Source organism: Camelina sativa, chromosome 11 (assembly GCF_000633955.1).
Source record: "Camelina sativa cultivar DH55 chromosome 11, Cs, whole genome shotgun sequence".
NCBI classification, from domain to species: domain Eukaryota; kingdom Viridiplantae; phylum Streptophyta; class Magnoliopsida; order Brassicales; family Brassicaceae; genus Camelina; species Camelina sativa.
Window position 1 is genome coordinate 12,881,796 of NC_025695.1, and position 27,474 is coordinate 12,909,269.

A 27,474-nucleotide genomic window follows, 5' to 3' on the forward strand; every position below is an offset into this window, starting at 1 on the left:
ATTATTATTATTATTAATGCCAAATCCATATGCAATTGTGCAGATCGATCATTCTAATCACTAGGACCAATAATGATTTAGAGCAGTCGTACGATACATATTCATCGGACTCAGGCATTGTCAAGCGCCAATGTGTCACGTAGGTGGTTCCTATGCATACCAACATAATAGTCTACTTCACATATCTCCTCGTTCAACTTTAACTTTCGAGCAACAGCAGTGAGCGTGGGGAAGTTGGAACTGTCAAGTATAGAGCAGCTCTCAGGATTCTCCAAAATCATGTAATACTCGGGCATTTCACTATCCAGAACTGCTTTAGATGCCCTAATCAAATTCTTCACTTCATCTACTACTTTAGGGGCTCTCGAAACAGGGGAATTCGTAATAATTTCTGCGGTTGATAAAAATTCTTTCAAGTCTGTCCTAGAAAGAATCACGGCCACCCATGAACAAACATCACCAAAAGAATCTCCATCCTTGGTATGATTGAGAATACCTTTCAGGACAGCTTTCCAGATCTCATGGTTCTTTCCATAGGTGGACCGTAAGTAGTCCGAATGATCCTTATCATTGAACACTGACACATCTTCTCCTTCTCTCGGAACATAACTAGCTACGTTAAACAGATTTTTCAGACGTTGAACAGAGCCGGCTTTAGTAACATTCTTGTAAAGCATGATCAATAAGTAACCAAAGAAAGCGATTGACTTTTTGGGTTCTACCGGCTTTGGTGGAACGATTAAACCGTTTCTTGCAGCAGCTGAAGGGAAACTTATCGTTCGCACACTCCGACCCATAGCACGAACAGCTAGTTGCAAATCATCTTGTACTTCCGGCAGTAAGAAACAGATCACTCCAAGGTAAAAGGTCGCTCTCTGGTCACTATCTGTCAGATGCTCATTCTTTGCACACTCAAGACTCAACCGAAACGCTGCATAGTTACGGTTGGCCTCTGTTGTTGCAGCAGATGTTGCATCACCAAGAATCATATCTACTTCCATGCTCATACTTTCAGTGAGAAGTTTAAAATCGAAACAGAACTACGTACTTTGTTTGTTGGCTTTAGAATAGAAGATCTCAATGATTCAGAGTTTTGAGTCGAGACATTTTATAAATACGGAAGAGATGGGAGTTGGAACGTTGATTTGAGAGACGTGACACTTCGTTACTTGTGTTGGGGTGAGTTGAGTACATTGCATGGACTCAAGTCTCATTATTGTTCACTTGGTCTTTCCAGTTTCCTTCCTCTCTGGTGGGATTAATGCAAACGGGGTGTTGTATGCGTGGTTTCAAAAACTAGTTTTTCTACATTTTCGTGTTTCAGTTTCAACTTTAATTTTCCTATAAATATGCATTTGACTATACACATTTATCTAATTTATTTTCTTTTATACTAGTAGTATTTGTTCTCCGATTATATATAGAAATAATATAGATCTACTAATTCATGAAAGACCGACATCTCCAATTTTCACATAAATAATTCGATGAATTTTTCGCTAAGAATCTTATAATTTGGTATTGCTTATTATGCTTTTTATGCGAAACCCATATGCAATTAGTTGTGTGCTGTATCTATTATTTCATTTGCACGCGGTTTTCGGATCGATCATTTTAACTGAGATCCCTCCCCATGTAGATTTCTTTAGTTAACAATTATTCCTTCTAGTTCCTTAAAATCAAATTAACTTTTTCATATATCCATAAAATAAAACATTAAACAATGGCTTCATTTACAAATCATGTACCTATAGTTTGCTCGTGATAGTTTGATCTTATAGAGGAAGGTCTGACTTTTTAGTTTTTGTCACTTTAGCAAAAAAAAAACTCATAACATGTTTTTGGCTGTTGCGCAGCCACTCGCTCGGTGAGCAGTGTACCGACACTTTTTAGTCCTCGTGCCAAACTATACTTTTTTCTTTATTATTTAATTGTGATCAGATATTTATTTATATCTTACAAAGATAACAAGCTAAGATAAGAATGTCAAAACGACGCACGTTACTAGATTGATGATAACTTGTAAAACTAAATATCTGAACAATTATGCATAATTAGTTGTATCTTCAACTTCCAAGAATAATAATTTTACCAAACGTCGATAGTTCAATTGCTAAAGACTTTCTAACAAAGTCTAGAGATCCCTCGTTCGAGAAACGACGTTTGGGAGAAGACCATATAAAATGCTCTTAGGCGAGAGCCTAGGTTGAGAACTTCTTAATAATTCAAAAATAATAATAATAATAATAATTTTTATCAATTGGTTAAACTAGTTAAATCGGTAAGAACTTTTCTAATAAAAGAGAACATTTGATATATAGAAAACGAATCCTATAGAAAACAATGACGTAGTTTAGTTTCTTGACGTTGGATAACCTAGCCTGGCAAATCTACTAACACACACGCTATGCCCAGTCACAAGTATCTTATACAAAAAGAAAAAACCTTTTATACAAAGTAAAGCAGAAGAATAAAAAAAACAAAAAAGCAAATTAAAAAAGGAGAAAAAGTTTATTTTTTTATTAGCAACTTGTGGATGTATCTATATAATGAAGAAGACAACAATGGCTGGCTTCCATAAAACTTCTAAAGCTCTCTCTGTTTCAGATTCCTCTCTATCCATTTCATTAACACCAAAAGAAAAGAAAAGAAAAAAAAAACTATTCTTCTTCTCTCTAAGCAAAGAATAATTTAGAGGACTCCATTTTCATAAGGTATGCTTCGTTTTTTCTGATTTTCTTTTTTTACCTGAATTTATTGTAACCTTTTATAGTTCTGCATTTTGATCTGTACTCTGTACTTAGATTGTGTTCATTTAATAGAATTAGTTACGGCATTATAATACAATGGAATACTTATTTCGTTTTAGTCTTGTTAGTTGTTACTTCGTAGTTAGAACTAAATTACCCATTTAGGAATCAAGAAGACTGCAAATTTTATTTTCTTATCATTAATGTGAATGCCATATAAGTTTTCTCGGCGAACTGATATGATTCAACACATTTCTTTGCGATCCAACAAAATGAATATTATGATTCTGTAAACTACTATATTCTTACAAAAGACAAGATGATGTGAAAGGATGTTTTTGGTATCTAAAAATACTAATATCCCATAATAGAGATTATTAGCAATGTTCAACAACGGATTATGATAGATTTGTAATGATGATAGTAATTGTTTAGTGGTCTACACACTCTGAGCAAGGTAATAATTACAGACAACTAAAAAAGTTGGTATGAGTAAAAGCTAAAAGATTTCAAAACACGCACATGGAAGATGGATATGTCTTTTTTTGGTTTGCTTTGTTCTGGTGATTTACTTTTTAATAGTCTAAATTTTCAATAGAAGTAATAATGTCGATTAGTGGAATCCGAAAAATAATGGGATAGAATGATATGTTCATTTTACAGGATAAAATAAAATCATAATAATTGGAAATTACACTGTAACTCTGTAAGATACATGTATTGATTGGCCAACGAAAACAAAGTATTATAAGTGGTACAATTTTGAATTTTTACTAATCACAAAAACTTTACCAAAAACTTTATTAAAAGCTTTACTCTCAGTTTTTTTTGTACAGCTTTCACGTTAAGTTCTTTTTTACAGCTTTGCACTATTTCGTAACAGTTTACAGCTTCAGCTTACAGTTTTTCTGTACAGCTTTAGCTACATTACCAATCAAACCCACAATGTATTTTATTCCAATGGAGATATAATTCGTATAACTATTATTGATATACAAGTAATATATTTGTCAGTGCTCATGTTACTATATTAAGCCATAATTTACATTGAAAAACAAATATAAGCTTTCATTGGTAACATCGCATAATGACAGAAAATAAAAAAAATAAAAAATCGCAGAATCAATTATTATGTCGATTGGATAAATATTGTAGAATAGCATAAACTAATTTCCAATATTAATTATACTTAAGATTAATAATTTCTTAGTATATATATTTATGTTTTTCGATATTTACACATTATAAAATAATATCACATATCATCATAGATATTAAACATTTTAAATACTACTAGAAAGTGATAGATTTATTGCAAACAAATATTATTAAAAAGTGATATGTTTGAAGGAGATGTGGTTGTAGGTGGAGAATCCATGACAACAGATTTTTTTTTTTTTGGTTCATGAATAAATGCTTTGTAATTTTTTTTTTTTTTTGGATGATGATGTTGTTACAATTTATAGAGAGGGACGTATATGTGAACAAGTAAACTTTGTAATTAATAAGATAAGTAAAATATATTAAATGTAAGACACATTGGTTGGAAGAGTAACATTCGTTTGAATTAGTAACTTGTTGCTATTGACATGCATTAAGTTTGGTTGATTACTAGCTGTTGCTATTCTTGCTGTTGACATGCAAGGACTTCGATTATGCTGGTGTTAATTCGCCGGCAATTAATGAATAGTTAAAAGTTTAGGCAAGACAAACGGGTAAACACACTTATTTGCCTAATCAATGTTCATGTGTATTTTTTTAGGCAAAAACGCAAGTTTAAGTTTTTGCATTTTCTGAAATATTAGGCAAAATTTTATAAATGGTAAAAAAACTAGCAGAATCGCATTAGAAAACGTCATTAGGCGATTATGCAAGTTACCAAAGCATCCAATTTTGTTTCTAATTAAAATCTGAAACTATATCGAAGCTTGTTTTTTTTATTTTGATAAAACTGTTATAGATCAAATGGGGAGGCTTAAGCAATGTTGGTCAAGTCTGCTAGTGCTGGCAGTGGTGGTGATCGGAACCGGAGCTGTTCCCATTACTTATCTCCAGAGCGCCGTGGCTAAAGGAGCCGGTAATATGCAATAACGGTTTAAATACATATTTTATTCATATACAAAAAACTGCATTTATATAATCAGGTAATTCGATAAGTTATTAAGAATATTCGCTTTTATTTTAAATTTATGTAGTGTGTTTGGATGGGAGTGCACCAGCTTACCATTTCGACAAAGGGTTTGGTTCAGGAGTTAACAATTGGATCGTCCATATGGAGGTAGGAAACTTAATATTGTGGCAAAATTTGAATCACTTAACCCATATATATTAAGTTCTTTATAGTTGTGTGATTGGTAAGAACTTAAATTTTTTTGGCGGTTATTGATCATAAACAGTTTAATGTTTATTTAATTTATCTCGCTGAAATCAAATTCAATGTAAAATATATAAAGTAAAGATGGTTGAATCGAATTTAAATGTAGTGTGTTTGTGTGTGTGTATGTTGTTTAATGTGTTAGGGAGGAGGATGGTGTACCGATGTTGCCTCATGTATTGAGCGTAAGGGTACAATGAAGGGTTCGTCCAAATTCATGAACAAAGACTTTGGTTTCTCCGGTATCTTGGGTGGCAAGCAAAGCACTAATCCAGGTCTAAACTAAAACTGTATTAAACTCTCCTATATTTTCTTTCTAATGATTTACATAAGAGTTATACTCGATTACTTGTGCCGAAATCTAGGTCTGTCTTTTCTTATTATAAGATGGGTTTTATTTTCTTTAGATTTTTACAACTGGAATAGAATCAAAGTACGATATTGCGATGGATCATCCTTCACCGGCAATGTAGCAGCTGTTAATCCGGTAATTAAGTAACTCGATTCTAATATTTGTAGATTTATTTTTTACTTTTTGGTCCCATAAATCACAATTCTTTTTGGTATAGATATAACATATTGACCACGTTTCGGATTTTAAATCCTAAATAACATGTTTATGTATGAACATATGCAGGCAAACAAGCTGTTCTTCCGTGGTGCACGAGTTTGGCGAGCAGTGGTTGATGATCTCATGGCTAAAGGAATGAAAAACGCTCAAAACGTATATTAGATCTTCATATTTCAACATGTCTCTTTTCTTTTGTATCAAAACTTTTAAAGTTCTGAACGTCTTACTGAATTATATATACAACTTTCCAGGCCATACTCTCCGGTTGCTCAGCCGGAGCATTAGCTGCGATTCTACACTGTGACACGTTCCGTGCCATACTTCCACGAACAGCTAGAGTGAAATGTGTTTCCGACGCCGGTTACTTCATCCACGGGTACGTGTACACACACATACTCTTAGTCATAAGTTTTGGCCAAAAAAACATTGAGAAACCAAACCGAAAGCTTAAACAAAAGCCGAACCAAAATTTGTTTATACCTGATCATTGTCACTGAACTGGATTTGATGAAACAGTAAAGATATCTCAGGAGGATCATACATCCAATCGTATTACAGTAAAGTCGTTGCGCTCCATGTATAGCTCTTTATCTAATTATTATCTTTTAAAGTGTTAATTCTCTTAAAATCATCAAAGCAAATCCTAAACTTATTCTTGCTTATTTTTGTTTGTTTTTTTTCCAGGGATCTGCAAAGAGTCTTCCTATTTCTTGCACATCAAAAATGAAACCAGAACTCGTATGTATACTAAATCTTGACAATTTTTTTGGGCATCTATGGAGTGCTATTAACGTACGTGTATTCTCTGATTGTCTTTTTGGGCAGTGTTTCTTCCCGCAATATGTGGTTCCTTCCATGCGAACACCGCTCTTTGTCATTAACGCCGCCTTCGATTCTTGGCAGGTACGATACATAATTACATATTACATACATGATAAGTTTATTTATACAAAAACATATTCATTTGATTGTAAAAAATATACACAAAACCGGATACATATATATATATATGAATTTGGTGATTTTTTATTTCAGATCAAGAACGTTTTGGCTCCAACTGCTGTTGATAAGAGCAAAGAGTGGAAGAATTGTAAGCTTGATCTCAAGAAATGTAGTGCCGCTCAGCTCAAAACCGTTCAAGGTGAACTAAAAAACTTCTATAACTAAACGGGATTTTGGTATTATCTGTATTCTATTTCGGTTTATGTTGGGTTAGAAGGAAGAAGTAGCTGTGTTAATTCTGAATTTTGGTTTGCTTTTTTGGATACGATCAGTCTGGTTTAATTTGATTTAAATGAATAACAAGTGATTAAACCGGATTGGTTTAAACATTCTTCAGGGTTTAGAGACCAGATGATGCGTGCATTGTCACCGGTTCACAGTACACCGTCGAGAGGATTGTTCTTGGACTCGTGTCACGCTCATTGCCAAGGCGGAAGCGCCGCTTCTTGGTCCGGTGTCAAAGGTCCCCAAGTCGCTAACACGGTAAATTACAAAGCTTTCAGAAATTTATAAAATCTTTAATTTTTTTTTATTTTAATTTCGATTTGTAATTTTGTTTTTTTTGTTTTTTTTCTTTGCAGAGAATTTCAAAAGCAGTAGGAAACTGGTTTTATGGTAGGAGTGCATTCCAGAAGATAGACTGTCCATCGCCGACTTGTAATCCCACATGTCCTGCAATCTCTACTGAAGACTAGTCGTATCATCTAAACTGTTACAATTTTTTTAAAAAAATTTCAATTAAAATCGACTTATTTGGTTTTGTTTACCAAAATCATTGCAATTTTTATATCGAGGAATAAAGGAGAGCCAAGCAAAGAGATATAAACAATTGCAATTTGTAGCAAACTTTGAATAAAAGAGTGTATTTTTACTTTGATTTAAAGATTAAATTTTGTATTAATCGAGTGTTATCTGAAAAAAAAAAAAAGTTATCAAATTAATACGAATTCCAAGAGAGAAAGAGAGAAAGAGAGAGACTGTAGTCACTCAATTTTTTTGGTGCTCTGATTCTGTAGGAAAGTAAGAGAACCCTAAAAAAAAAATCATTGCTTTACTAAAAACTTTTGGAAACGCATCGATGGATTCGGCGTTTGTGGACAGAGCTTGGGACAAATGGGTTACTACGGGTAACGTTGGTTCTTCTGGTAAAGTTCCCTCAGATTTTATCTTCTATCTCTCAGTTATGGTTTTTGGGAAGAAGAAGAAGAACCCAGAAAGAAAGAAAGATTCTTCCTTTTGGTGATTTGATTGTTGTATTTTTTTTTTTTTGTTCAGGGAATCCATTGAAGGCTGCTATTTTAATTAACTATGATCCTTCAGGACCTTCTCGTCTCGTATCAACAATGTAAAGCTAATTCATAAAACTTCATACTCTATTGCTCTGTGTTTCTGCTTCACTTATTATTAATCTTGAGGCTCAATTTTGAGTTTTATATTGCAGAGCTGAGCAAGAAGGGATTGATCTTTATCCAGTTGACTTAAAGCAGTTCATTGATTTCATGAGACGTGGCAACCTTCCTACCGAGACCTTTGTTCTTGGATCCAACGAATGTAATTTTTGTTTGCTTTTTTCTTTCTTTTGCTTGGAGTGTATTTTTGTGGTTTGATGATAATAGGATTTGGAATCTGCAGACATAATAACATCTATTCACGAGAATTGGTTTGCTGCTCGGTGCTTAAACACAACCCAGCCTGCTGGTGAAGGAGCTATTGTTATGCACACCGCGGCTTACGTGTTGGTTGCTCTGTGAGCTCACTGAACACTCTGATCTTTTATAACAGTATCTTCTTATTTCTACTTACTTTTTCAGTCCAAAACAATGATGGTTAAATTGGTTATGATTTCTTATTGCAGATATGATGGATCGATTGGATCAGCTTCTCAAGCTGTGGCTGCAGCTGATCAGTTTGCATCGCAGCTGAGTCGGAAAACTTCTAGCTTCATCTTTTGCTAAGATCACGAGTATCAATCACATTGTTGTTCTCTGTCTTTTATAGTAATCAGCTTTGGCTATGATTTGTGAAGGGTCTTTGAGTTGCAGTAACTGGTTTTTCATTTTATCTCATCTTGTGTAACTAGAACAGTCAGAAATCAATTGGTGCTCGTGAACAACTCTGCATATACATATCACCCTGCAGTTTACCAATTAGAGCAAGTAAGTGTCCATTTCAGAACCATTATGTTGTGTGAGAACAGATCATCATCAATAAGATTAGACAAGAGATTTCTGATCAAGAACGTATACTGGAACATAGATAAACCCTCTTAGAGAAGTATAGAGAAGACTAAGTAGGGAAAAGATGCAGTCAGTATGATTAGCTGAAGTAGCAAGTATTGATAAATATTTTTTCATTCATTCTCATCTTTTATAACTAGAGATGTCAGAAATCAGTTTGGTACAATCCTGTGAACACATCATCTCAGCATGTACATTCGTTGTGGTTCAGTTCTAGACTCTAGTCCTGCAAGAATCTGGAGTTGTTGCTTTGTAATTACTGAAACTAATCAAATTTCATGAAGTACGAAACACCAGATTCTTTCTTGTCCGGCTTGTTGAATTTTGATATCTGAAGCTTCAAACTTCATGTCAGAGTATTGGCTCAGGTAATGGTAATCGTGTTTGTGAACGTCTTTGCGACATAGTGAAGAATACTAACCATTTAGAGCAACTGAGAGCTGATTACAGAACCAAATGTTTTCTAAGAACAGAGAGTTGCTTATCATGAATGAACATAAAGAAAGATTAATGGATGGATGAAATGTTAAATCAGATAATGAAGAAATTTATTAAAGAAGTTTCTAATTGTTTCAACTTTTATATTCTTTTAAAAATCATTAAAATTATATATATAAATATATATATATATATATATATATATATATATATATATAATTTGTTTGCCAAAAAAAGAGAGAGAGAAAGATCCAAAAAGGAAGAAACAAGATTAGATGCCCTGACTTGTAACCATTAGTTTCTGTAGAGAACATAGAGGTTGGGTTGTGCTTGAAAGTGAAACTTCATGGCCTGACAAGAAAAAAAAAAAGAAGAAAAAGTTTGTATCACATGATGCTTTCTTGTTGTTTTTTGTTTGTATAAAATTCCAACACTTTGATCATCACTACTCACTCAGTAACCAGGGTATGCTTACAAATTGGCTTGGACTGTGTTTTTAGAAATAGAAAGGATTGTGTCTTTTTGTTGTTGTTGTTTCTATTTCTTAATTGATTCTAAATATTATTCAGATCAAAACATCTATGACAAGAATTAACATATTCTTGCAAGTACACTTAGCTAGAAAAAAAACTATAAAAGGGAAACAAATCGTTTTGCCATCATCGAGTATTTTTGTAAGATCTTGCACAATTGATTTACTTCAATTATTAATGACAACAATGCTTAAATTAACATTAAACAAAAAGACTTAAAAGAGGAGCAGCTGAAAACAAGGGACCCTGCCATTGACGAAACTGAGAACTCTTTTGACTAAATTGCTCAAATCTACTTCCCATTAGACTTGAGCACAAAATCTACAACTTTTGGTTTACTTTACAGTTCACACATACATAAATAGTGATTGTACACATTGTAATTCAGATCAAAAAAAAAAAATCTGTATAGAGAAAAAGATACAACAAGGTACACACTGCAGTGAAATACATAGTCTGAGACTGTTTCAACCTATTTAGATATTTAATACATACACATGATTAAATCAAACAAACAAGTAACAACCAACCAACCAACTTTAGAAGTGACATTTAAAACTATGTTGTTTGGTTACGTTTAGTTTCCACTAACATCATTAATTGCACAATTTATTCCGCACTAACGGTAGTAATCGAATTGGTTCTGTTTCTTTACTACTTCCACAATCCACACCATTTGTTCTCTTTAACAAATTCAGAACATTACATTATCTCAAAATGGAAAAAAAAAAAAAAGAAAAAAAAAACTGAAACACTAAACAAAAGAATCTTCTTCAGTTCACATGTTTCCAATAAATCTTCTCTTCATCTCTTTTGCACAACTAACTTAACGTAATCATCGTCATCTACACAGACACACAGCGTACTGTTAATCCGTAAAAATTCCACTTTTATCAAAAACTCATGTATATGATAATATAACAAGTTAACAACAGCCTAAAGAGAATAACCGGTATAAACCGGACAATAGATTCGCTTCACAAAACCCAACAAAATTTGGTATAAATGAGAGTTGACTTTTACCCTTTTTACGAGTTAAAATCGGTCACTTTGAATCTCATCATCGTCGCAACCTATCCAAAATTAAAAATAAACAAAACAATCAAATCATAAGAATTAACTGTTACAACAGATTCAATAAATCTTAGAACTAATTACACCAACAAAATCACTATCATTTCCAAACCCTAGATCTTTAAATTCAAAACAAAAACAAAGATTTCAACATTTGGGCCAACAAAACAGAGATTAATGATTATTAAAAAAAGGGTGAAATCAGATCAACAAAAACAACAGATTTAAAGATTTAAAGAAAAAATTAAGAATGTAAATAAGAAAGATATATATATATATATATATATATATATATATTTCCAGATCTGCTGATTGGATAAGTGAGTATGGATTAGTTGCACGGTCGGAGGCTCCGATTCAGTTGATGCAAGGCGGGATCCAATCCCTGCTCACAAACCAATAAAGAAAAAGGGGGCACGTGTGTGGCTGTGTCAGCCAAATTGGTTCCCGACCTGCACCAAGCGAATCCGAGCCCGACCGTGAGAGTTGAGAGAGAGAGAGATAAAGGAGGAGAAGGAGAGATTTTAGGTTTTTATCATGTAAGAAGAAAGAAGGAAGCCCTATGAAAACAGGGACAACCTCAGCCTCAGCTGTAGTAGGGTATTTATTACAGGTTAAGACCACTCTTTCCCCGACACGTGTTCTTCTTCAAAAAGACATCTTTGCTTTTCACACTGTTGGATGGGTGGGGGGGGATATGATAAGAGAGAAGAGAAGAGAAGATGTATTCTCCGACCTTCTATGCGAAATTACGGAAACGCCATTTAGTGATGTGAAAGTATAAACCACGTGAGTGTGATCTGTACTGTACTTGTCACGTGGACTNCCCCCCCCCCCACTTTTTGACTTTCTTATTTATGTTGATAATCTTTTTTGACCTTTTTCTTGTAAAAATTGGGTTAACTTTGATGGTTTAAAACCATATAAAACGATAATTAATATCTAAAAATTTCGAATTTTATTTGTATTCTATTTCTTATGTTTTTTACTATTTTGTTACTTTTTAAAATATTTAATTATTATTTTGTGTTTCATTTAGAAATAATATTTTTATAATAATCTATTTCGGCAAAGTATCGCAGCGGCGCATATTGAACGACTAAAAAAATCTATTTTTTATTTATTTTATAGTTAAAATGGTAAATTTTTGTCATTATATTTTTCTATCGGTAGTTTTAGAAACGCTAAGAAATTAAATGATTTTTAACGGTCATTTGTGATTCCAAACAAGTGAAACAACCATCCTCTGTTCCTTTTTATGGAATCAAAGATGTCGTTGTTTTTCTTGAATAAAATGTGTCGCACGCTACCGAACAAAATTAATATCATATATTCTATATCAATATATGAACATTTATTCTCAAATATTTACTTGTATAATAACACAAATGTTATCACATAACAAATTAAAATCACTACAATAGTTTCATTGTATTCGTTAAAATCTATTTTAGATATGTAAAAATGTACCATATTACACGTTATTTTTTATTTTTAATTTCAAATTTCTTTTCGTTAAAACTAGGTATTCTCGCTCTTATCGTACATACTCTTCAGATGATCTAATGATGATAGTTTCAGCTTTCTCTTCTCGTTTTGGTTATGTCTTTGTTCATGTCAATGTTGTAGCCGGTTTGTTTTCAGGTTTATTTTCTTTTTACAACATTTAAGTCCATGAATGGAATGAGTTTTTAAATTGGTTTTTAGTTTTTGGTTTTTATATTTTAGTTTTTTTCTTCTAAATTTGGTTTTTCTTTTTTTGCTAAAAATTCTTAAAAATTAAAAAAAATTTGAAAAATGACTCACGATTAGGAAAACTAATATAAGATGGTTTTTGGTTTCTCTTTATAAATGGGTAAAATCTCCCAAAAACTAGATTTCCTTTTTTTAGGAAAACCAATTGTATAAAATCTTGAATGGCAAGAAACTATATTTTTAGAAAATCAAAAACCAAAATCTAGTTAAAAACTTGTAAACATTCAAGGCTTAAGTCTTGTTAGTTTTTTTCGAAGTCTTCAGGATCTTATGAAAAGTTTGTGAGAGTGTCTATGATTTATATATTATGTTTTAAGTTTTTAAATTTTGGTTTTCTTTCTATTATACGTTGCATTTTCTTTTTTTTAGAGTTATATTTTCGAAAAAGGGAAAAAAACTAAAAAATACCTCATCTATTTTTTATTTGGATGTTTAATACCTGTTTTTTTTTGGTTGGAAGAATAATACCCAGATTAATAAAAACGTGTCAAATAATACCTCAAGAATTAAATATTGTTATTTTCCTACTTACGATTTCTTAACAAAAAATAAATTCCAGTTTTACCCCTATTCATTTCTATTATTTATTAATTTATAAATAACCTTAAATTAATTTTTAATTTTTGCATAAAAAAGTAATTGTTAATATTTCATTTTACCACTATTTTTATTAAAAAACAGATTTCTATTTTATTTCTTTAATTATTTTTAATATTACATTTTATTACCATTTAAAATAGAAAAACTCAAATAAATTAATCAGAAGAATAACTATGATTTTTCAAAACCGTTATCGACTTTGTTTTTTTTTTCTAATCGTTATTGACTTTGTTTTGTCCATTCAACGAAATTTCACTGTAATTCCCAAGCATTAACCAGCTGCAAGATTCTGAATTTTTTTAAACCCAAATCAGAAATTTTGAATTGAGATATACAAACAAAAGTAAGTTATTTTGCCTTCTCTGTCACGTGAGGTGGAAGCTGTAATGCGGCTGTACCGGTGGAAAATCGATGAATTTTTGAATTGATTTGTGAAGCATCGGTGATGGAGATAACCCCATCGTCGCCACACTGTTGCTTCGATCAGATTTGGGCGATTTTGGCTGGACCAACGGCAAAATCAAAGGCTCGTTGGTCGGATCCAACAGAAAAAAAAGAGAGATGAGTGAGGGAAGAGACATGAAAGAAAGAAACAGATTGGTCTAGATAAAGGGATTGATAGCCTCTCGTCGTTTTTCTTCTCCCACACAATTTCAGTTTTAGGGTTTATGTGTATTTGGGAATTTGGACATTAATCTGATCGGAATTTGGTTTGGTTTGATAATTATTGGATTTGTTTTTCTTATTCACGAAACATTGAGAAATCTTAAAACTTTTTTTTTAAATTTTGGAGAAAATAAAATATAAATATTTTTTGAATTAAAATAAATAAAATAGTGATATAATGAAATATTTATAACAATTATATTTGTTTATTTAAAAACATAAAATTAATTTAGTGTTATTTATAAATTAATAGTTAATAGAAATGAATAGGGGTAAAACTGGAGTTTATTTTTTGTTAAGAAATTGTAAGTAGGAAAATGACAACATTTAATTCTTGAGGTATTAAATTACTCGTTTTTTTTAATCTGGGTATTATTTTTCCAACCAAAAAAGACCAGGTATTAAACATCCAAATTAAAAATAGATGAAGTATTTTTTTAGCTTTTTTCCCTTTCGAAAAATAAGGTTCTGCAAGCTACAATTATATATTCCCTTCGTTTTTTAATTTGACTTTTAAATTGTGCATACAAATTAAGATTTTTTTTTTCTAAACTAAAACATCATTTAATATATACATAAACACGAGTCAACCAATGGCAAAACAATTTCCATAATATAAATTATTAAAACAAATAAAAATTAATTTGTTTTACATTGGAAAATTGATATTTGAAAAGATCATCCAATTTAAAACATAAAATTTTAGCTAAAAGATCAAACAAAAATCATCGTGTATTTCATTGTTAGGTTTTAGTAAAACTCAAATGATAAACAAACAAAAAAAAACTAGTAAAGTTGTAAGAGAGGAGCACCTTAACATTGAATTAATAGTTTATCAAATACTTTAGCCTAAATGCTCCTCCATAAATGAATTTATTATAACCGTCCCATATGTTTTTTTGATCAAAATGAATAACCTTGAGTGCTCTTTATATCGGAATATTCGGAGAGATTAGAACAGAGGATATTCAGAAATTTGTTAGTATTGTATTCATGAAAACATTAATGGTCACCAAATATTCACGTTGAAATTATTCTTCTATTAAAAATACGAAACTAAGAATATGATTCTATTTCTGTGATAGTAGACATATGTGCTCAGTCTATTTCGTTGTATAGATTCTAGACCACTCTAATGAATATATGAATGTGAATTGAGTTATGGTATTTTTGCACTCTTTTACGGCACCGACAGTTTCATTTTTCTTCCATCTTAAAACTGACCGACAATTCCCACCACCCGTTACATGATTTTCCGCTACACTTTTTGACCATGCAATGCAATACTTCCAATTTCAGTTTTGAAAAAAGTCTGAAAAAAGCTCATAGAATAATTTTATTTTATACATTTTCCATATGGGTAGTAGGAGTGAATTAGTTGAGCCCGTTTTGGTTATTTAATTGTAATTAGATATCGGTTTAGGATAGTTCGGTTTACTGTAATTAGATGTGTATAACACATCTTGTAAAGTTTGTTACAATCAATAAGAGAAGAAAAGTATTCGACAAATCTCTTTGCTCTCAAACTCTATTATGGTATCAGAGCAATTCTTCCGTAATTCTCTGTGATTTCATCATCTTCTTCTTCAAATTCCTCATAATTTCACCGGTAAAACACTTTGATCATCATCGGATCTACTTCCGCTTCTTTGATTTTTGTGAAAATGGTGAAGAAAGGGGAAAATTTGAGAAATCGAAGTGAAACACCTGAGATTGAAGCATCTGCAGTGAGGATCACTTGCGGATCTGCTGTTGTTGAAGATCCAGAGGTGGAAATGGCAAAACAACAACGTTCTCTTAGATCGGATGGATATGGAGGTCATGGAACTATGTCGAGGTCATCAGAAGCTTCTGATAGTCCATTAAGTCTTCAATCCTCCGATCATCCAGGTTTGATGATTGTTGCTCATACTCTCGATGGAACTAATTACAATAGCTGGTCTATAGCGATGAGGATTAGTCTAGATGCTAAGAACAAGCTTAGTTTCATTGATGGATCGTTGCCTAGGCCAAGCGAGAGTGATTATGATTTCAAGATCTGGAGTAGATGCAATAGTATGGTGAAGTCATAGATTCTAAATGTTGTGAGTAAGGAGATATATGATAGTATACTCTATTACCAAGATGCTGTTGAGATGTGGAATGATTTGTTCACAAGATTCAAAGTGAAAAATCTTCCAAGGAGGTATCAGCTTGAACAGGTAGTGATGACTCTGGGACAAGATCAGCTTGATTTATCTAGCTACTTCACGAAGAAGAAAACGTTGTGGGAACAGCTAGTGAACACAAAGTCAAGAACTGTGAAGAGATGTGATTGTGACCAGGTCAAAGAACTACTTGAAGAAGTTGAAACAAGTAGAATCATCCAGTTTCTTATGGGGTTAAGTGATGATTTTAACAATATCAGAAGTCAGATATTGAATATGAAGCCTCAGCCAGGATTGAATGAGATCTACAACATATTGGATCACTATGAGAGTCAGAGAGTAGTAGGGGTATCTACTAGACCAATTTCAAACCCCATTGCTTTTCAATCTCAAGCTGTGATCCCGGATCCGAATTCGATTTTGCTAGCTCAAGGAAATTTTCAGAAGCCAAAGTGTTCTCATTGCTCTCGTATTGGACATACCGCGGATAAGTGTTACAAAATCCATGGGTATCCTCCAGGTCATCCAAGGGCAAAGAAGAACAACTATGTGGGAAGCACAAATCTTGCTAGCACTTGTCAGATAGAATAAATCAAAGATCAATCTAAGGAGAATATCAGTGAGGACATGTCTAAGGAACAGCTCCAACAAATGATCTCTTATTTGAGCACTAAGCTCCAATCTTCAATTGTCACTTCATGCCCTGAGAAAGCCATAGCTTCGACTTCTGCTCCTATACCAACTATCTCACAGATATCTGGTACATTTCTCTCTTTATATGATCTTACTTTCTATGACATGTTGACTTCTTCTATACCTCATGAAACTGAGTTGTCTTTTAGAGCTTGGGTCATAGATTCAGGAGCTAGTCACCATGTTACACATGAAAGAGGTCTTTATAGAGACTATAGATCTTTAGATAAAACCTTTGTTAGATTACCCAATGGTCAAACAGTTAAGATATAAGGTATTTGGCAACATTCAGCTTGCGGATCTATTGGCCCTTCATAATGTGTTGCATATACTTGAGTTTAAATTCAGTTTATTGAGTGTTAGTGTTGTCACTAAATCTTTGAAATCTAAAGTAAGCTTTACTTCCGATGAATGCATAATACAAGCTCTTACTCAGAACCTAATGATTGGGAAAGGTAGTCAAGTCACCAATCTATATGTTTTGAGTCAGGATAAATCACTGGTTAACATGTCTTGTTCTGCATTTCAAGGTAAGTCAGTTTGCTCTGTTTCTAATAATGACTCTGATGTATGGCAACAGAGATTAGGACATCCGTCTATAGCTAAAGTAGAAACTCTATCTGAAATTCTGTTGTTACCAAAATCTAAAATAAATAAAAAGAAAACTCATTGTCATGTTTGTCATTTGTCAAAACAAAAGCATTTACCTTTTAAGTCCATGAATCATATGAAAGAAAAGGCATTCGAATTGATTCATATTGATACTTAGGGTCCGTTTTCAGTTCCAACTGTAGATGGTTATCGCTATTTTTTGACAATAGTAGATGATTTCAGTCGTGCTACTTGGCTATATATGTTAAAACAAAAATCTGATGTCTTACATGTTTTTCCTGGTTTTCTTAAATTGATTGAAACTCAATACAATTCTAGAGTCTGTTCTGTGAGGTCTGATAATGCACATGAATTGAAATTTACTGTTTTTTACTCTCAAAATGGAATTAAAGATTTTCATTCATGTCCTGAGACACATGAACAAAATTCGGTTTTAGAAAGGAAGCATCAGCATTTGTTGAATGTAGCCAGAGCCCTTATGTTCCAATCAGGAGTTCCTATAGAATATTGGGGTGATTGTGTTCTTACAGCTGTTTTCCTTATAAATAGATTACCCTCTCAAGTCCTAGGAAATAAGACTCCTTATGAACGTTTAACCTCTAAAATCCCAGACTATCATAGTCTTAAGGCTTTTGGGTGTCTGTGTTATTGTTCTACATCAAGTCTAGAACTAAGATTGATCGTAGAGCTAAAGCTTGTATATTTTTAGGTTATCCCTCAGGTTATAAAGGTTACAAGCTATTAGATATAGAGACATACTCAGTTTCATTTTGTAGACATATATTTTTTTTTTTGAGGATATCTTTCCTTTTGCATCATCCACTATCTCGGATGATGCGAAGACCTTCTATCCTCATATTACTCTCCCTGCACAAATCACCGATGATCAATTGCCTCTAGTGCAATCATCTTCTGATGCTCCTCAACATCATGACGAGTCATCATCCATGGTTTCTGTTCCTTATGAACTTAAACCAACTCGACAGAGAAAACTGCCTTCCCATTTGCAGGATTTTCATTGTTATAATAATAATACTCTTACTATAAGTACACCACAAAAGACTTCTCCTTATCCATTAGAAAAATATATTTCATATTCATATCAATCTCAGCCTTTTTGTGCTTTTATTAATATCATTTCAAAGTCAAAAATTCCTACTCGATATTCAGAAGCTCGGCTGGACAAGGTATGGGTTGATGCAGTGGGAAAGGAGATTGGTGCTTTTATAAGAACTGAAACTTGGAGTTTTGGTGACTTACCTGAAAGACCCCGACCCCGGACCATCTATGGCCGGAGAGGTTCTCTCGTCCCATGACACTACTTAGTCATATTTTAGGGCCCATTCTTTAAACAATATTCATTCGCTTATTCTGTGATTCATTACATAGAGTCTATATGATATAATACTTAGAGTAAAGCAAACATTCGATATTGTATTAAGTAATCAAAGGATTCGATACGAGGTTGCATAATAAGCTAGTACAAGTTGTATAATCGATCCTATCTACCCATAACACCACCACTCATCTTCCTGGCCATGAGTTTCGCGCATAAGCACTTTCTTTCCCGCGATCACCTTCCTTTCCTGAAACCCAAGTAGCCATCAATAACATTTCTCTTAGGCCATACAAGGCCGTACAATGTCATGCAATGCATGATAAGTCATAATATCAGTCCAGTACAGCAGTTGGCCGGTAGAGAGTTATCCCGTGCATCAGTTCGACGGTGTACCCAGGTATCTGTACAGGTACCGGGCCAGCTGCCGAGCCGCGTTTACTTTTCTCCGACCATACTGTCCGTACATGGACACTCCAAGTGGTACGCTGATCGGTAGGGAGGTAGCATGCACATCAGTTCGGTCGTATCACGGTGAACCTAGTGGTCCCCGATCCACTTCCGAGCCGCACCCCCTTATCTCTGATCAACTAGACCAACCAAAGCATATAAATGCTTATGCAGATGCAACTACCCCGTTCCCCAGAGCCCATAAGGTCGGTATTGTACCGTACCTCTGACCCTTAGGCCTTACCGCCAAACTCTATATCTCGGAACCTTCTTCTCTATCTTATACTCGAACTCGAGTTTTTAGTATGTGTTTCCTGTTTCCGATGTGTGTTCTAAATGAGAGAAATGCCCTCTTTATATAGGGTCTTGGGCCGCGGTTTTGGCCACAAAAGGCACCCTTCGGACGAATCCGTTTAATCGCTCATGTTTGCTCGTGTACGCTTGGCCATACCCGTTCAGCCGTGCCTTTTCGGTCACGAGCTCCCCAGCTGACCCGTACACCGTCCACTACCATCCAGCTAGTCGAGCTGGGTTGAGCTGGGTCGAGCTGGGTCGAGCTCCATGGCAGGTGGTCTAGCTGACACTAGCTGGTCGAGCTGTCCGCAGCTGGCCGGGAACTGTCAACAGCTGGCCGAGAGCTGTCCGCAGCTGGCCGAGAGCTGTCCGGAGCTGATCGATCTTTGTCCCATACTTGGCTTGTTTTTCCCCATACTTGGCTTGTTTTTCCCCTATTATCCCGGACCAAGCCACAGCCTACGATCCTATTCAGGATCGCGAGCATTACAAGTCTCCCCCCCCTTGAAAGGGATTTGTCCCCGAATCCGGATCAAGTTGATCTTCACCCATCTCCTTAAAGCACTTAGGATAATCAGCCTTCATCTTGTTTTCAGTCTCCCAAGTAGCTTCTTCTCTCTCCACCGCAGTTCCACAAGATCTTTACCATGTTCATCTTATTCCTGCGCAATTCCTTTGCCATTCGATCAATGATCCGAATAGGTGTTGCTTCTACCGTCAAGTTTTCTTGCAACTCGGATGGGACATCTTCGACTACCTCATCCTCTTCACTTAGGTATTACCGAAGTTGTGATACATGGAAAACCTTGTGGAAAGCGTCTAACTTCGGTGGTAACTCCAGTTTGTATGCCACTGCACCTACTCGTTCAATCACCTTGTATAGACCAACATACCTTGGGCTCAACTTTTTTCTCTTAGTGAAACGCCCTTTCCCCTTGTCTGTCATGGCTTTAAGATACACCAGGTCGCCCACTTCAAACTCCAACTCCTTCCGGCGCGTGTCCCCATAACTCTTCTGTCGGTTTTGGGCTTCCTTCAACTTGATTTTCAAGAACTTTAACTTGTCGGCCGTTTCGTCCACAATCTTTAGTCCGAATAACGTCCGTTCCCCAACCGGCGTCTAGCACAAAGGCGTTCGACATGCCCGGCCATACAACGCTTCATAAGGCGACATTGCGATACTAGCTTGGTAGCTTTTTTTGTATGCGAATTCCACCAAGTTTAGGTAATTTTCCCAGCCTCCGCCCCAATCCAGTACACATGCTCGCAACATGTCCTCGAGCGTTTGAATTGTTCTCTCGGACTGCCCGTAAGTCTGTGGATAGTACGCTGTACTCAGGTTCACCCTTGTTCCCAGGGCCTTATGAAAAGTTTTTCCAGAAGAGCGAGGTAAACCGTGTATCATGATCCGAGACAATGCTCACCGGCACTCCGTGAAGCCGGACAATCTCCTCGATGTATCTGACCGCGATCACCTCGGCTCCATTTGTTTCTGCGAGTGCGATGAAATGCGCAGATTTGGTCAATCTATCTACCACCACCCAGACCGCATCGTGCTTTTGCTTACTCATAGGCAATCCGGTCACAAAGTCCATCGTCACATGATCCCATTTCCATTCCGACATGGGTAAACTTTGGACTAAACCGCTTGGCACCTGATGCTCGACCTTGACGAGTTGACAAGTTTTACACTTGGTAACCCACACGGCCACATCTTTTTTCATTCCCTTCCAGTGATAATATCGTTTCAGATCGCGATACATCTTGGTCGAACCAGGGTGGATCGAGAACTTAGACTGGTGCGCTTCCCTTAGAATTTCGTCCCTTATCTCCTTACTTTGCGGCACACACACTTGTCCATTCACCATAATGGTTCCATTGTTCGATGTTTGGAACTCAGTCTTATTATTCTCCGCCCAACCCTTAAGTTTCTCGTCTTTTTCTTGAGCCAAACGAAATCTACTAAGTAGATCCGGTTGATCAGCTGCTCCTAAGCCCAATGGCTCCACTTCACGCGACAATGCATATAAATGCAAGGTCCCCAGCATATAAACCAATGCTTCCTGATTTTTCTCAGCTTCCACATCGAAGCGTCTCCTACTCAAGGCATACGCAACCTGATTCGCCTTTCCCGGATGATAGGCAATATCTAAGTCTTAGTCTGCGACAAACTCCATCCACCGTCTTTGCCTTAGATTTAACTATGGCTGGGTGAATATGTATTTTAGACACTTGTGGTCGGTGAAGATTTGAATTTTGGGTCCATAGAGATATGAACGCCAAATCTTCAACGCGAACACCACCGCGGCCATCTGTAAGTCGTGCGTTGGGTAATTTCCCTCGTGCTTACGCAATTGCCTTAAAGCATATGCGATTACACTACCCTTTTGCATTAGCACACAACCTAGCCCGGTTATAGAGGCGTCGGTGTACACCACGTACGATTCATCCGCTTCCGGCAACACCAGTACCGGAGCACTTGTGAGCATCGCCTTCAACTCGGAGAAACTTTTCTCGCATTCCTCCATCCATAGAAACTTGGTATCTTTCTCCGTCAATCGCGTCATCGGCTCAGACATACTCGCAAAGCCCTTGACAAATATTCGGTAATAACCCGCCAACCCGAGAAAATTTCATTTCTCGGTGGCATTCTTCGGACGCGGCCAGTCCTTTATTGACTTGATCTTTTCCGGATCCACCGACACTCCTTGGTCCGAGACAATGTGTCCAACGAATCCAACACTCTTTTGCCAGAACGAGCATTTGCTTAACTTTGCAAAAAGCTTTTGCTCCCTTAACAGCTCCAGGACTGCCCTTAAGTGATTCTGATGAGTCTCCAAATCCTTCGAGTAGACAAGTATGTCATCAATGAAGATGATTACAAACTCGTCTAAGAATTCTCGGAAGACACCATTCATCATCTTCATGAAGGCTGTCGGTGCATTGGTCAGTCAGAACGGCATGACCTCAAACTCAAAGTGGCCGTACCTCGTCCGAAAAGCCATTTTCCGAATGTCCGATGGTTCTATCGGAATTTGATGGTACCCCGAGGCCAAGTATATCTTCGAGAACCACTTTGCACCTTGGAGATTATCCAACAGCTCATCTATCTGGGGCAATGGTACTTATTTTTCACTGTCACCCTATTCAGCCCTTGGTAATCGATGCATAGCCTGAAGCTACCATGCTTTTTCTTTACAAACAAGACCGGCGCACCCCATGGTGAACTACTTAGTCTGATAAATCCTTTCTCCAACAATTCTCCCAATTGTTTCTTTAACTCCGCCATTTCTGCCGGTGCCATCCGGTAAGGCGCTTTAGATATAGGGGTCGTCCCCAGTTCCAGCTCGATGGTGAACGAATCTGATTTATCCGGCGGCACTCCCCGTACCGCTTCAAACACATCGGCAAACTCGTTGGCTATCGGAATATCATCCAGTTCCGTATTTTCCCCAACTTCCCTCGTTGTGATTGTGGCTAAGTATGCCTCACAACCTTTCTCCAGCATCCTTTCCGCCTGGATTGCCGAGATGATCAAACTTCCTGAAGTTGATATTATTCCCTGGAATCTCAATGTTCCTTCCTTTCTCTCAAAGTTTACTCTCCCTCGGTGGTAGTCAATGTGGGTCTTGTACTTTTCTAACCAGTCCATTCCCAACACCATTGATGATGACCGAGATGCCGCGAACCACACCGTACAGGTACATCACCTGCCTGCCGGCTGCTCGGACCAATCCATATCCGGTGCTTGGTTCTCGTCTGAACCCACCTTTCCCTATCATTTCTGGGCTCACAAAACAGTGTGTGGCCCCCGAATCAAACAAGGTGTGCGTTTCCACACCGCCTATACTTAAAGTCCCTACACATTCCTCTAGAATGCTAAGTACTCATATCCCCCATTCACATGCATTATGATGCTATGTAATGCACAAATTGAACTTAGAAAGGTTCTCGTTACATACCAGTAATCGTCCTGAAATTCCCAGCGGCACTTTCCTCGGATAGCTCATACACGCGTGGTGCAACAGCCTGTCTCTTTGGTGGTGGCGGTAAGGATTCCTCGCCACGGTTTCCACGTTGATGGGTTTGTCTTCCTTTATCAAGCTTCAAACATTCCCTCCTAAAATGTCCCTCTTTCCCGCACAAGTGGCAGGACCTTGGCCCATTGCCATTTTCCATCCTTGGACTGTTCTGGATCTCATGATCCTTACTTCGAGAGCGACCGAATGCACCCTCGGCCTTCGGGCAAGAACCGCTGTGGTACTTTCTGCAAGTCTTGCAATCCCCATACTTAGCTTCGGACCTTGCGTTATCCACCTTTTCCCATTTCCTTTTTTGGTCGGTGGTTTTGGCTGGGTGGGTCGAACGCGAAGAAACTCTCTCGCGTTTAAGCTGTTTCTCCTCCTCTATCCCAACTTCAATCATGACCGCCCTTTCTACTACTTATACGACTGAGTTAAAGACACCGTTCACACAATGGTTGCGGATGTCCACCCTTAGTCCGCGGATAAAGCGAAAAACTTGTGCATTCTCATCCTCGATTTCCTTTCCCACAAAGCGCCTAAGGCGACTGAATTCAGCATCATACACACGTACTGTCATATCCCCTTGTACCAGGTTCAGGTACACACTTTCCAGTCGGTCCCAAGCCTTCGGGGGAAAGAATTTCTTGTTGAATTCTATCTCAATGTCCGCATAGGTTAGGACTTGACCACATGTACGTTTCTCAACCGATACCCACCAATCATGTGCTTCCTCTTCAAGGAAATGGACCGCAATGTCCTTTTGATACTCCTCCGGGCAGCGAGTGGAGTTAAAGTTTCTTAAAAGTCGACTCCTCCACTCGTCAGCCACGATCAGATCCGTACTTCTCGGGAAATTTTTCGTCCTAAGTCTTGAGACATGCTCCAACGCATGCAAGTAGTCCTTTCTCTTTCTCGGAGAATCTTCAGGACTTACTCCGAAGGTCCGCGTAACAATCTTGCTACGTACCGTTGGTACCACAGGATCTGGTACCAACGCCTTTGTGAGCACGTCCAGCTGTGCCATCATGGCCTTCATTGTTTCCCACTGTTCCTGGGACGATGGTACGGCATTTGGTTGCCCATTCACGTCCGTAGCACCGCTACTCTCCGGCTTATCATTATCCGGTTGTTTCTCTCCAATCTCAGGTCCGGCTGGATTCTGAGTGTTCGTGTTCCCTGCGTCCACATCGACTAGTGTCTCCGCGGCGCCAATGGTCTCATCGGCCACTTACTTGCCCTTCTTTTTCTTTTCCTTGCTGCTCTTACCCATCTGCCAAACTCATGCATATTAGTCACGGTTAAGTTAAATAAACCGCAATCAGTAAGAATAACTATCGCGAGATCCCATGAAGCCGATGAGTGGTGATACCCAAAACCCGCACTACCGGTCCTAGAACCAAGCATGCTCTGATACCAACTTGAAAGACCTCGATCCCGGACCATCTATGGCCCGAGAGGTTCTCTCGTCCCATTACACTACTTAGTCATATTTTAGGGCCCATTTTTTAAACAATATTCATTCGCACATTCTGTGATTCATTACATAGAGTCTATATGATATAATACTTAGAGTAAAGCAAACATTCGATACTGTATTAAGTAATCAAAGGATTCGATACAACTTATGAGTTTGCATAATAAGCTAGTACAAGTTGTACAATCGATCCTATCTACCCATAACACCGCCACTCATCTTCCCGACCATGAGTCTCGCGCCTAAGCACTTCCTTTCCCGCGATCACCTTCCTTTCCTGAAATCCAAGTAGCCATAAATAACATTTCTCTTCGNGTAGCACCGCTACTCTCCGGCTTATCATTATCCGGTTGTTTCTCTCCAATCTCAGGTCCGGCTGGATTCTGAGTGTTCGTGTTCCCTGCGTCCACATCGACTAGTGTCTCCGCGGCGCCAATGGTCTCATCGGCCACTTACTTGCCCTTCTTTTTCTTTTCCTTGCTGCTCTTACCCATCTGCCAAACTCATGCATATTAGTCACGGTTAAGTTAAATAAACCGCAATCAGTAAGAATAACTATCGCGAGATCCCATGAAGCCGATGAGTGGTGATACCCAAAACCCGCACTACCGGTCCTAGAACCAAGCATGCTCTGATACCAACTTGAAAGACCTCGATCCCGGACCATCTATGGCCCGAGAGGTTCTCTCGTCCCATTACACTACTTAGTCATATTTTAGGGCCCATTTTTTAAACAATATTCATTCGCACATTCTGTGATTCATTACATAGAGTCTATATGATATAATACTTAGAGTAAAGCAAACATTCGATACTGTATTAAGTAATCAAAGGATTCGATACAACTTATGAGTTTGCATAATAAGCTAGTACAAGTTGTACAATCGATCCTATCTACCCATAACACCGCCACTCATCTTCCCGACCATGAGTCTCGCGCCTAAGCACTTCCTTTCCCGCGATCACCCTCCTTTCCTGAAATCCAAGTAGCCATAAATAACATTTCTCTTCGGCCATGCAAGGCCGTACAATGTCATGCAATGCATGATAAGTCATAATATCAGTCCAGTACAGCAGTTGGCCGGTAGATAGTTATCCCGCGCATCAGTTCGACGATGTACCCAGGTATCTGTACAGGTACCAGGCCAGCCGCCAAGCCGCGTTTATTTTTCTCCGACCATACCGTCTGTACATGGACACTCCGGATGGTACGCTGATCGGTAGGGAGGTAGCATGCGCATCAGTTCGATCGTATCACGGTGAATCTAGTGGTTCCCGATCCACTTCCGAGCCGCACCCCCTGCCCTCCGACCAACCAGACCAACCAAAGCATATAAATGCTTATGTAGATGCAACTACCCATTCCCCAGAGCCCATAAGGTCGGTACTGTACCGTACCTCCGACCTTTAGGCCTTACCGCCGAATTCTATATCTTGGAACCTTCTTCTCTATCTTATACTCGAACTCGAGTTTTTAGTATGTGTTTCCTGTTTCCGATGTGTGTTCTAAATGAGAGAAATGCCCTCTTTATATAGGGTCTTGGGCTGCGGTTTTGGCCACACAAGGCACCCTTCGGACGAATCCGTTCAATCGCTCATGTTCGCTCGTGTACGCTCGGCCATACCCGTTCGGCCAAATCCGTTCTACCAAACCTATTAAGAAGCTCTCGGAGATTGTGAGTGCTCTTCTTACGGATATCAAACAATATAGACTTTTGATTGGAATACTCCAGTATTTGACAATTACTCGTCTGGATATATGTTTCGCTGTGGCTAAATTGGCTCAATACTCTTCAGCACCACGAAAGTTTCACCTTCAGGCTGTTCACAAGATCTTGCGTTATCTGAAAGGTACGATTGGTCAAAGTCTCTTTTATGGTACAAATGATGATTTCTCTGTTCGTGGTTTTACTGATGCTGATTGGGGAGCTTGTCCTGACAGTCAAAGATCAGTAAGTGGTTTTGCAATCTTTATTGGTCAGTCTTTGGTTTCGTGGAGATCAAAGAAGCAACATATGGTTTCTTTGAGTTCTGCAGAATCTGAGTATAGAGCTATGAGTATAGCTACGAAGGAACTCATTTGGTTCACCTATATTCTGAAGGCATTAAGAGTTCCTTTTACTCTTTCTATCTATCTTTATTGTGCTAACACCGCTGCTCTGCATATTGCTGGGAATTCGGTGTATCATGAGAGGACGAAACATATCGAGTTCGATTGCCACAAGGTCCGTGAAGTTATTGAAGATGGCATTGTCAAGACAATGTTTGTTCGGACAGATAATCAATTAGCCGATGTACTAACCAAAGCGCTTCATCCAGCTCCTTTCCAGGCTAATATGCGCAAGATGGGAGTTCTCAACATCTACTCGCCTCCATCTTGAAGGGAGGTATTAGGAATGAATTAGTTGAACCGGTTTTGGTTATTTAATTGTAATTAGATATC

General features: G+C 37.1%; 3 protein-coding genes, 1 long non-coding RNA gene and 1 pseudogene across 4 annotated transcripts; 4 read left to right on the forward strand and 1 right to left on the reverse strand.

Annotated features, from left to right (window-relative positions):
- On the forward strand, window positions 2,567–7,574 carry LOC104723107 (pectin acetylesterase 7). The gene is made up of 13 exons (XM_010441418.2): window positions 2,567–2,714; window positions 4,711–4,827; window positions 4,946–5,028; window positions 5,270–5,399; window positions 5,532–5,611; window positions 5,762–5,848; window positions 5,947–6,071; window positions 6,212–6,272; window positions 6,380–6,433; window positions 6,521–6,598; window positions 6,731–6,836; window positions 7,035–7,180; window positions 7,279–7,574. Exons 2-13 carry the CDS (start codon window positions 4,716–4,718, stop codon window positions 7,390–7,392), a joined length of 1,176 nt encoding a protein of 391 aa, XP_010439720.1. The 5' UTR covers window positions 2,567–2,714; window positions 4,711–4,715; the 3' UTR covers window positions 7,393–7,574.
- On the forward strand, window positions 7,647–8,847 carry LOC104723108. Its single transcript, XM_010441419.1, has 5 exons — window positions 7,647–7,842; window positions 7,973–8,042; window positions 8,139–8,248; window positions 8,330–8,444; window positions 8,553–8,847. Exons 1-5 carry the CDS (start codon window positions 7,776–7,778, stop codon window positions 8,650–8,652), a joined length of 462 nt encoding a protein of 153 aa, XP_010439721.1. The 5' UTR covers window positions 7,647–7,775; the 3' UTR covers window positions 8,653–8,847.
- Window positions 10,425–11,654, reverse strand: LOC104723109. The gene is made up of 2 exons (XR_757284.2): window positions 10,929–11,654; window positions 10,425–10,750 (listed from the first exon to the last, which is right to left on the reverse strand). It is a non-coding gene; the product is annotated as an uncharacterized LOC104723109 (long non-coding RNA).
- Window positions 15,665–16,738, forward strand: LOC109127268 (annotated as a pseudogene).
- On the forward strand, window positions 26,224–27,412 carry LOC109127269 (uncharacterized mitochondrial protein AtMg00810-like). Its single transcript, XM_019231844.1, has 2 exons — window positions 26,224–26,239; window positions 26,568–27,412. The coding sequence occupies exons 1-2, from the start codon at window positions 26,224–26,226 to the stop codon at window positions 27,410–27,412; spliced, it is 861 nt and encodes a 286-aa protein (XP_019087389.1).